The 12,313-nt window shown below is 39.7% G+C and overlaps 1 protein-coding gene across 1 annotated transcript; it reads right to left on the reverse strand.

Annotated features, from left to right (window-relative positions):
• Positions 1 to 10,251: 10,251 nt before the first annotated feature.
• LOC147688545 (uncharacterized) lies at positions 10,252 to 11,836 on the reverse strand. The gene is made up of 2 exons (XM_086939798.1): positions 11,404 to 11,836; positions 10,252 to 11,120 (listed from the first exon to the last, which is right to left on the reverse strand). Exons 1-2 carry the CDS (start codon positions 11,834 to 11,836, stop codon positions 10,252 to 10,254), a joined length of 1,302 nt encoding a protein of 433 aa, XP_086795924.1.
• Positions 11,837 to 12,313: the final 477 nt, after the last annotated feature.

A 12,313-nucleotide genomic window follows, 5' to 3' on the forward strand; every position in this document is an offset into this window, starting at 1 on the left:
GGTTAATATACTACATGAAATGCCATATTTTAATGGTAATTGGTGATAGGTGACACCTTCTGCTACGGAAGTTGGTAGTTTCATACATACATAACAATCACTAATCTGCATGGTGTCTACATACTGAAACAATAATTTTGTGAATACACTTAAAGCAGTGTTGTTATCTGTTACAGCATAATGTTAATCTAAATCATCTGGCACCTCTAATTCTACTCTATCTCTCTTTATATTGGCTAAATTTCCATTTGTGTCAGTGTTATTTTTCTTTTCTTTTATCATTATCTAATGAACTGCTATTGTTAATAATAGCCATATTATCATTACTAATAATATACTACATGCACAGATCCTACAGCACTTCTTTAATTAATTTTTTGCTCTTCTCATCCATCTTTAGTCTAAGAAGATTTCTCTTCTTTCTTTACTTTGTTTTACAAATTCTATTTCTTTTATTACTTCAAGGAGGTCTCACTTCTCCTTCGTCAATCTGTTCTGCAATTATTTCTTCAGCACTTTCTTCATTTAAATCTAGATTCTCAAGTTCTTCAAGAATCACATAGGTCCATTCAGGGCCGTTGAACTTATTGTTAAAGATTCTCAGTCGTTGGCTTCTTCGTCTGGCTTTCTCAATTACCTGCCCAGACTGACTAGTGACTCAATTCACTTGTTCAGGTTCCTCACGTATTGTTTTTGTGTGTTATTTTAACCTTTTGACACCAACTGGCTCGTTATCGCCCTTTCTGTCCTTTTTGGCTTGCACTGCACTTTCACTTTCCTCGTCTCTTACAAGTACTCTTTTATTTTTGGCACAATTTGATTATTTTCGTCTTCAGGGTCCTTCTCTGTCTGAGCTTGTTCAGGGTTTGTTGTCTGGGCATCAGCCACCTGAACATGTTCTTCTTTTTCTATCTGACCTTGTTCAGGACTTTTTTCAGGTTATTCTTCTTCCTGAACGTGTTCTTCTTTTCCTTACTGGTCCTGTTCAGGTCTTTCTGCACCTTGATTTTCTGCAGCCTGAATGCGTTCTTCTACACCTGTCTGTCCCTGCTCTGATTCAATACATTTGTTGTCTGTCTGAGTACTGATTTCTCTCCCTGTCTGGTCCTGCTCAGTCTCCAGTAGTTGCATTCACCTTTTGCTGAGCTTGTTCTTCTGCACCTGACTGATCCTTACTAGTTTCCTGTCTTTCTAATCTGGTCCTGCTTCTGGTTTTAACAATCACCTCAGGTATATCAACCAATGGTATCCAGTCGTCTTGACTTGTGCTCAGTTGTTCTCTGTCAGCTTCTTCAAAATCTGGTATTCTAGTTTCTTCAGCTGCACAACCTTCAGCGACCTCAACTGCTTGAGTCAGTTGTGGTTCTTGTTCCTCAGGAACTGGAATCCTTTCAGCATGACTGGCATGAATCCAGTTAGGCAAACCTGCACATTTCACAGCTGTTGGTGTGAATAGTATGACCTGTCTTGGATCATCCCACCTGTGTGCTAGATCTGGCTGCCTAGCAAATGCATCTTCTCCAATCTGGTGAGAGACAGAATGCACTAGGTCAGCCAATGATTTACAGTAGTCCAATACCAGATCATCAGTTATATTCAACAGATTATGTCCTTGTATAAATGGTTGTCCCATTGCTCTTCCCATGAGAATTTCATGATGGCTCAGTCCTGTATTTCTATCAGAAATGCTTCTGAGCCCCATCAGAACAAGAAGTAATGCATCTGGTCAACACAGTGATGTAGATGCACACACCTTTGCAAGTCTTGACTTGATTGTGCCAATCATTTGTTACAACACTCGAGAAGCCTAGGGTGGTATGCACAGTGCAGTTGTTGCTCAATTTTAAATTCTTTACAGATTAATTGAATTATTTCATTATTAAAGTGAGATCCTATATCTGATTCCAAAGTTACTGGAAAACCAAACCACTGAATCAACTCCTTCAATAGCAGTCTGGCAACTGTTATGCTGTCATTTCCTCTAGTAGGATATGCCTCCACCCATCTTGAAAACAAACATACTATAACAAGGATGTATTTTAGCCCTCTACATGGTGGCAATTGTATAAAGTCTACCTGCAACCTTACAAATGATCCTTCTGCTATTCCTATTTTTCCCCAACTGACCACTGTTTTCCTGCCTAGATTTATCTGTTGGCAAGTTAAACATCGCTGGCAATGGCTCTCTGCGACTGCCATAAATCTTGGATTTTACCAATCCTGTTAGAAAAGTCTGATCATGGCGTCCCTACCTATGTATGTATGTATGTATGTATGTATGTATGTATGTATTTATTGTACACTTATATAGCGCGGGCTGTCACCCAAAGGGAATCCTGGCGCTTTGACTCCACTAAACCAGATTCGCAGTCACCACATTATGCTGTTCTAGGAAAAAGGTGTGTTTTCAAACCTGTTTTAAAGGATGGCAAATCCTTCATGCTCCGCAAAGAGAGAGGGAGGGAGTTCCAGAGTTTGGCGGCTGAATATTTAAAGGAACGGCCGCCCATTCGCAGTCTCCGAACTCTCAGAACAACCGCCAGACATGCCAAGGAAGAGCGAAGCTGTCTTGCTGGATGGCACCACAAAAAATGTTTCTGCAGCAAGACAGGTCCTTGGTCATGCAGTGCTTTAGAGGCCAGGCAGGCAGTTTTGAAGCAGATTCGTTGTTGGACAGGTAGCCAATGAAGATCTTTTAGTGCTAGGGCGGAGAAAGCCGCGCGAGGCCTAGATAGGGCAAGCTTCGCTGCCATGTTTTGAACACGCTGCAGCCGACTCAGCAGAGTAGTAGGTCCGCCCAAGAGTAAGGCATTGCAATAATCAATCCTACTTAGGATAATGCTGCGCACCACCTCCGGCCTAGTTTGCGCAGGAAGAAGTGGGAGAACTTTACGCAGAGTGCGTAGTAGCAGCATCCAAGTGGAGATGGTCTTGTTAACGAATCCATCCATCTGCAGATTGGGGCTGAACATAACTCCCAGATTGCGGGCTGAATCCGCCGCCACCACTGTCCCATAGCGGACGATGGCCAAAAATCAACTGGTAGAGGGCGCGGGGTACGATCAGATGAACAATACAATACCTCTGTTTTTGAGCCATTAAACTGGAGAGAATTAGTTCTCAGCCAGTCGGCCGTAGCAGACATACATAGTTGAAAGGTCTCTTTAGACACAGCGTCTTCTCCATCAAGGGAGAAGACGTGTGACTATGTGTGTATCTCCATGATACATTCTGGACATTTGTGAGAGCAAACAATCTGGCATGACTGGTGTGCCATCTGGATAAACCGACATGTCATCTTATGCTCTCCTTTGACACCCTGTTTATCCAACCTTCCTTTTCACTCACTTCTACTTCATCGTGAAATTGTCTCACCTCATCCCATGTTTTTCAGAGCTGAGAAAAGCATAAGCTGGCAGCTGATTCCACTTGGTTCAATTTTCTTGTTTATTGCCAATTTATTTCTGGCACAGTATTGAGCAACCTGATCGGCGAATGTATTACCTGCTAGCACATAGACATTTCCTGGCTGGTGAACAGCACACTTTACCACTGCTATTTCTTTTGGCAGTTGTATTGCTTATAATAAATCCATTACGAATTTTCCATTTTTAATAGGGGATCCTGAAGAAGTCATGAAATCCCTCTGCATCCAGAGCTGGCCAAAGTCATGCACAACCTCGTAACCATACTGGCTATCAGTACATTTTTTTCCTAATTTCACATGCTATAATTAAAGCTATCAATTCGGCTACTTGTGCAGACTTGACTGCTGGTAAATAGGATGCTCCAACTACTCCAGATATTGTGCATACAGTGTAAGCTGCACTTAATCCTCCTTCTTTCTGTCTCATTCACGAGCCATCTACAAAAAGCTCATGTTCTGATTCTTTCAGGTGTTCTTCCTTTATGTTGGGACAGGACTTAGTGCATAATTTAGTCACATCCAAACAATCATGTTCAACCTAATCTTTCACTTCTTCTCCATGTACATCTGGCAATAAAGTAGAAGGGTTTAACATAGTCACCTAACCACTGTTCCGTTTTTAGCTCCCAAAATGATTCTTTCATACCATGTCATCTGACTAGGGGTAAGTTATTGTGTTCGAGTTCTAGTCAAAAGAATCTCGTTGAATGTGGAACATACACTTTCACAGGATATCCTATCACAATTAACTCACTTTGTTCAAAGCTCATGCAAGTAGCAGCTACTGCTTTTAAGCAACTAAGCAAAGCTGAAGCTACAGGATCCAAGGAAGCTGGGAAGTATGCTACTGGATGTTGACTCAATCCATGTATTTGGGATAAGACTGAAAGTGCACAGTGTTCTCTTTCACAACAGAATAATCTTAATTATTTTGTAAAGTCTGGCATACCTAAGACAGGGACTTCACATAAACAATTTCATAATTTTACAAAGGCCTCCACACTTTAATCATCCCAAACTATGGGGTCTTTCTCTCTTTTCTTTGTCATCTGAATTAATGGATTGCTACCAAAAAGAAACCTACAGTTCAATGCCCACAGTACCCACTACACCAAGAAACATCCTGATCTCTCTCTGAGTTTGTAGCAACCGCATCTGTTTTATTATTTATATTCTCTCAGGGGTTATTTTTCTCACTCCTCTTCCTATTTGATGTCCCAAATATTTATCTCCAGTTTGACAAAATTTTAATTTCTCTGGAGATACCTTATGTCCACCATCAGCCAAATGATTTTATAATGCAATTGAATCAATAACACAATCCTCTTGTGACCTTGATACTACAAGTAGGTTGTCTATATACTGGACAAGAACTACATTTTTAGGCGTAACTAGTGTTTCTAGACACTTTTTCAAAATCTGATTAAAAATTGATGGACTTTCTGTGTCCCCTTGAGGAACGCGATTCTATACTAAAACACGGTCTTCAAACTTAAAAGAAAAAAGACACTGGCTGTCTGGGTGTAAAGGTATGGAAAAAAATGCTTGAAATAGATCGATTACTGTAAACCATCCTGCATTACAGGGTATCTGATAAAGAATATCTGTTGGATTTGGGACTACAGGACAGCAAGTTACCACAATGTTATTGATTTTTCTTAAATCTTGCACTATGCTGTATTTTCCGCTAGGTTTCTTAATACCAATTATAGGTGAATTACAATTTCTGATGCAACACCTGCTTTAACTTCGGGGCTCATTTTGTATTGCCTAGTATTAGGGTAAACTGCACCTTCCTTCACAGTCACCTTCACTGGATCTATATTTACCATCAACCCCACTTCTTTTCCAGTGAAATCCCACACTTCTGGATTCACGGTCATTTTTAATTCTTCTGGTAGATCATCTATTGTCATTAATGAATACATTTCATCTACCTCAGTGCCTTGTTTTGCTAACATGCTTTTGTAAGCACTGTCTTCATCAGGGATCTGAATCGGAACACCATCCGGCATGCAATAAATTGTGCAGTTCATCTTACGCAATAAGTCTCTTCCTAGCAAGTTTACAGGACTAGAATCTCACACTACAAATGTGTGCATTTCACTAAAATTGCCAATACGCACCTCCATTGGTTTGGTAATCGGGGTTCTAATCTGTTTATTTCATACCCCTACAGCTTGGATGTTTTCTCCCGAGAGGGGTATGTTTGGAACGTCTGTTGTTCTCACAGTAGAACAGGTAACACCAGTGTCCAACAAAAATGTATGTCTCTTCCATCTACTTTCCCATCAATAAATGGACCTGACTGGTCTACTGGCAAGGATGCGCCAAGTATGCACTCCTCTTCCTCCCCCCTCAGGCACTATCATTGTTCATTGTTACTATCACTTCTATTTTGCAAAAGGAACTGTGAAGATACAGAGTCTTCTTAACACTTCCTGCCGGGAATCCGGCGTACGAAATGTACTATGACTTGTTCACAACATTTTGCATAGGGGCAGGTGGCACCTGACACTGTTTATTACCAACCTGCTGCGGTTGACTCATTTGCACCTCATTCTGCGTCTGTGTATTTAAAATTTGATTTGGGCCATTATTAATCTGAATATTTTTACACTCGTTCTTCCAATGTCTCAACTTTCCACACCCATGACAAGGACATTTCTTCTTTGCATCCTCTCTACTCATTCATCCTCTTGTTTTGCCCCATTTTCCTGCATTATCATTCTGACCCTGTTCTTTTCATTGACCATCAATCTGGCTATTTAATTTAGGTTCTTGCAGTTCTGCCAATTTCACTTGAGCCCACATCCTTTTTTCGTTTAACTTTTTATGTCTGGCCTCAATATCATCCCCGCATTTAATATGTTGTCTATGGGTTTTCCCTGCCAGCACAGCATGTGCTGCTGAATCATCTGACTAATTTCTGGTCTTATACCATACACAAATCGATACATAAAATCTCCCATGTCTTTGTCTCCAATGTTTTCCAACCCGCTATACTGCCTGAACACCTGCAATAGGCGTCTATCTATTTTTACCCAAACTGTTTCTTTTGGTGGAATTTTCCCTTTCAAGCAAGTAATCACCTGGTGATACTTCTTCATTACCTCATCTGCAGGGGCTCCTGTTTTTGAGTCTCTTGGGTACTCATCATTGGGCCAATGAACTGTGATTTTACATTCTGTCCATAAATCAGCAGGTACTACTATGTCAAATAAACCATCCAAATCCTTCAACAGAACCTTGAAAACCCTCACAAACCTTTCAACCTGCTTGTACCATTCAACTGGCTTTTCTCTCAACTTGGGAAAATCATTTGTAAATGACAAAATATCTTGTGGACTCCGTGGAACATGCACATACCCTCCCCCGGGAACTTCTCTCATTGGGCACAATCTTTCTGTTTTTAATTATTCTTTTAGTAAATATTCAGATGTGGCCTGACTTGCCTGTGCTTCTTCTTTCTTCTTTGTCCACCTATTCTTCCACCTGTCTAAGTCTCCCCATTTCTGTAAAATGGTCATTAACTCTTTAATCTGCAATTTCCTTCCAGGCACATTCATATTTTCAAAATCCTTATCAGTAATTTCTGCTCTGTATGGCTTCTTTAGTACCTTAGACCTCCCTATTTTAATACCCATTTCAGAGGCACGCTCTGTCAATTTTTCATGGAATATGTTTGCATTTCTAGTTATGCTCCTACACAAGAACAATAACTTTTCTTCACTGTAAGTGTTTAGCCTATCTATGCCCACATTTCCAGCTATCATCTCTTCTAATTCTACCTTCAATTTAAACATTTCTAAAATCTTTGGGATTGAACTTTGTTTTTTTATTCCATGTGCCCATCTCTCCAGATCCTCCGGAGTAGCACTTCTGACTCCGGAGGATATCACTGATCTCCATTCTTTTATACCACCAGGTAAAACTTTTCCACGAGTTTCATTGATTTGTTCGCTTATTGGCAAATCCATTAAAGATATTACTGAATCACATTCACTGGTTTGGTCACCGGTTATTACAATTTCTTTTCGGGTTTTATTTAATGGGGTTGTTGCAACTGGTTGCTTGGGGCAGTTCGCTTTATCTCCATACAATGGAACTCCCGGACTTCTGGTTACTGGTATAGTCAATGCATCAGGGTGTACTTGCAATTGTAATATTTTCTGTATTAATTCTTCTCTGCTTTTATTTAAAGCATCCTTTTCTTTATCCTGAAGTACCCTATTAACTGTGGTATCATGTAAAATTTGTGGAACCAAAGGTGTTCCAAAACCTGGTGCACTAGGAGAAGTCCTAATCAGCTCTTCCTGATATGGTGGAGGTTTTTTTGTTAACATATCCTCCATAATCTCATCTTCTGATTCTCCAAAGCCTGTCATTCATAAGTGTTTAGTTTTCTCCTCATATTTTCCTCCTGCCTGTTCATCAACTGTTAATACTGGATAAAATCCTCCTGATACCATTGCTCATCTCCACTGTTCCATCTGTTCTTCTCACGTCCCATTCATTCATACATCTAGTATAAAATCCACTAAATCAAAGGATAGATTGCTCCTTTCAACCGCTCACTCTTCTTTGAGTAAGACCTTCCATTTACTTTTCATACACTGCGAGTAAAACTTTCCGTTTACCCTTCAGTCAAGCTCAGAAGAACCTGCCACTCCTTCGGTGTTACCCATACTAGGTGATATAAGACCAAAGTTTCGTCAGCAAACTCTTTACAGTCAATCACTCTCGCTTTTTATATGAAAATAATCCCTAATTTAACACTGCCTGCCTGCATAGCTTCTCAGTGTTATTCCAACAGACTAGTAACATCACTGCAGTATGGTTTCTATCGCCACCCGCTATTCATTTCCCAGGGAATTTTGAGACAATATAAAACAAAACATGAACGGGTTTGTTTAAAACGTAAATCAATTATCAATAATCAATGTTTATCACCAAACTAGTCGATAATAACCATAGCTCTGCTACCAGAAAAACTGATCCTTGCTGTAAACCAGCCTCAGATACTCTAATACCTCATACTCACCTTGGCCCATAAATACACACACATTCACACAGGCCTGTTTAACACACTGGGGTCCATTTTATAATTGTCAGTCTGAGATTTAGTTATCTAATACTATTAACTAAGGCCTAGATGTATCAAGCCGTTTGCGATTCGTTAATCGCAAACGGACATTTTGCATCTTTTGGGATGTATGTGAATTTTCGCATCGCTAATTTAGAAATCGCACTTTTTGCGTGTCCTTATTAGCGATTTTTTCGTTTTCTGCGAATTCATTTTGCAATTCTTTAGTTTGCATGTTTCGTTGTTTGCGATTATCGCTAATATGTTGCGAATTCGCAAAGAAATGTATGACGGAATCGCATTTAGCGAAAAAACGATTTTCGCAGATTAAGAACTCGCAAATAACACTAACTCAAACCAGGTGCAAAAATTTTTGAAAGTATAAATGACAGGCCCAACTGCTTCTTTTGAAGAGAACAATGGCTGCACTTTACGTGATAGCTAGAAGGCTGCGCATTCAAGCTCTTGCACAGAGGAGACAGAGGCAGGAAAGGATTTTCAGACTGAGGATTACCTTATTTCAACAGACAGAAGAAGACATTTTTGAAAAATATAGACTGCATCCACATACCATTTTGGACCTCATTGTGAAGTTAAAGCCTTTCTTAGAGCATGAGACACACAGGACACATTCAATACCAACTCATGTGCAAGTACTGTGTTCCCTACATCTTCTTGCTTCTGGATCTTTTCAAAGGGTGATAGCAGAGGTAGGAGGAGTATCCCAGAGTGCTTTTTCAAGATTCTTCAGGGTGTTTCTGGATACAATGATGAGCAGGTTGCACCATCACATTTACCTTTCCAGCACTCCTCAAGATATCCAAATTTCTAAGTATGACTTTTATCAAATAGCTCATTTTCCACATGTTATTGGATGTATAGATGGAACACATATTGCCATTACTCCTCCTGCTGCAACTGAACATCTTTATCGGAATAGGAAAAGTTACCACTCTTTAAACATTCAAATGGTGTGTAATGCTAAGTACATCATTACTGACATTGTTGCAAAATTCCCTGGAAGCACTCATGACTCATATATATTTAGACACAGTGGATTACATGCCCGTTTGAGTACTGGTGAATTTGGAGATGGGTTTCTGCTTGGTAAGTGCTTGTAAAAATTACTTGAACTTGATTCAAATTGTCTAATTTAAAGTACAAACTAACAACTATTCACATTACTGTGCAGGAGACAGCGCGTATGCAGTTCGTGACTTTATATTGACCCCATACCTGAATCCAACAAACGTACATGAAAGAAGATACAATAAGGCACACCGCTCTACACGTGGAGTCATTGAGAGAACTTTTGGAATTTTGAAAAGTAGATTCAGAAGAATCCATAAAAGTGGTGGAGCTTTGCAATATAAACCATCCCTGTGTTGCAAAATTATCACAAGTTGTGCAATGTTACATAACATGGCAATAAGGAAAGGAACTGAATGTGAAGTGAGTGAACCTGAATCCTCAGACAATGATGATGTACCACCACCAAGAAGATGTGGTACTGGGTTAGGAGCTGTTGCTGGTCGTCAAAGGCGTGCAGAAATTACAAACAATTATTTCTAGGTAAGATTAAAAAACTAAACAGCTGTTTCGTGCATTGAAATATTTATTTTTAGTAATTTAGCAATGCTAGTGACAAAAGAAACCTGTTACTTCACAGGACTTACAACAAAGACTGTGTCATCAGTCTAACATTCTATTTCCATTTAAGATTTGTGAAAATTAATGTTCACTTTTTGGCCTGTCTGCTGCTTTTCCTTTGCCCTGGCCCACTTCTCCTCACAGATGTCTGTGGAGACACTTGCCTTCCACTCCTGTGGGCAGTGGTGTCCAATGTAGGTGTAGGGTTCTTGCTGCTTCCACTTCCAGTGTCCTCATTCTCAATGGGCTCAAATGAAGCAGTAGCACCTTTTTTGCATGTATTTAATAATTCAAAGGAATGTGAAAACTTATCCAGCCCTTTTGCAACATTTCTTGAGCACTCACTGACCATGCGTTGCATAGTAATGCTGTGAACATTGCTTTGTGCAGATACAGTGCATAGTCTGTTGACAGCAGTATAGTACTTTTGTAGCTTTAAGTTACGTCGACGTGAATCTCTGGCCCTATTTGTTTCAGAATTCTCTAAAGCAACACAGAGTCTGTCTAAAGAGTCAGCCATGCGCCTCATGCCATCCGCCACATGGGTATTACTTTTGTTCAATTTGTTCAGTTGGGCATTGATGGACCTCAGTGCTTTGTGCTGCTTTTCTTGCACTTTAAGCATGTTGTGCTCCAAACCTGCAAATATATTTGCATTCTCTATTGCTTCACCCCTGTTCTGTCTGGAAGTACTGACAGAGTATGATCTTCTTCTTGCTGAATCATTAACTAATTCTACATTGGTAACTGCATTTTCTGACTCTTGGACAATACTTCTTGATCCCTCAGGTTCCTCGTCTGAGTCTTGGAAAGGTTGCAGTTGTGCAACAGGTCTTCTTTTACGCCTAGTAAAAGTGATGGATTCCTCCTCATTATTGTCAATAAGGTCTTCAGGGCCAGTATTATTTTCTTGGGAAGATTGGCCACCTTCAACATCATGTGACTGTTCAACATGATCTAAGAATGAAGAAAGAGGCACATGAGAATTTTGCTTGTCTGTCTGTCTGCTTAATAAAAATTAAAATATGCAAACAACAGATTGTGTTTTGAAGATATTTAGAGGTAATCATTGGCTTATAAAAAGCCAAACTAATAAAGTTAGATATGTTTACTACATTTAAATACAAAGCAGTTATTAATGCAAATCAGCAATGAAGACCCTCAATGTAAATCCACTCATTCATGCAGGGCATCACACACAACATACATATCCATGTAATCAGTCTTGCATCCATCTTACCTTCTTCTGCAAGTTGGTGTTCTGAACTGTCAATTGTTGTCACTCCACTTATACTTTCTTGTTGTATAGTTGATTCCACAAGCTCCTCATGTGGGGTTGGCTGGTCTATATTTACTGTTCCTCCTCCTGTTTTATTTGCTTCCTTCACTCTCTCAGCAAGTTTCTCCTTTGCCCTCAGCCGCATGTCGTACCAACGCTTCTTAATTTCCTCAATTGACCTTGGGATGACTCCAACCGCATTCATTTTCTCTTGGATTTCCAGCCAAATCTTTCTTTTCCTTACATCTGGAACATATTTAGCCTGTTTCCCAAATAATAGTTCATGATTGCAGGCCATTTCCTCAATCAAGGTCTCCACCTCCCTCTCAGAAAACTTCTGTTTCCTTTTCCTTTTCTCTGCAGAGGGCCCAGCTTCAGAATTTCCAGCCTCCATTTTGCAGTAAAACAGGTCTTCACACCAGCCAAACAGGTTTTCAACTGCCACTGGGTGTGGCTCAGGCATACAGGTGGATCTAATCAAGTTCACTTCCTGACTATGACTCAGCTATTTTTCAGTTTTCAGCAGCAGATTCATGCATTTTAGCGATTCCTTATTTTGCGATTATCGCAATTAAAGAATCGCAAAAAAATCGCACAAAATTATGCGACATATGAGGAATCGCTAAAAAATCGCAGAAAATTACATACATCCCATTATGCGACTTCTTATTTGCGATTCGCAATGAATCGCAATTAAGAAATCGCAAACGAATTTCTTAATACATCTACCCCTAAATCTTTAACATATCAAAAAGTTATTTCCTCTTGTCAGTAGATCATTAGTTGAACGAGTTGTTGGTGAAATGACATGACATAAAATCTACGTTCTTTGCATTGGAAATAACCACATTTCTAATGAAATTCATGTAAG

Source organism: Lissotriton vulgaris, chromosome 10 (assembly GCF_964263255.1).
Source record: "Lissotriton vulgaris chromosome 10, aLisVul1.2, whole genome shotgun sequence".
Classification (NCBI taxonomy): Eukaryota; Metazoa; Chordata; class Amphibia; order Caudata; family Salamandridae; genus Lissotriton; species Lissotriton vulgaris.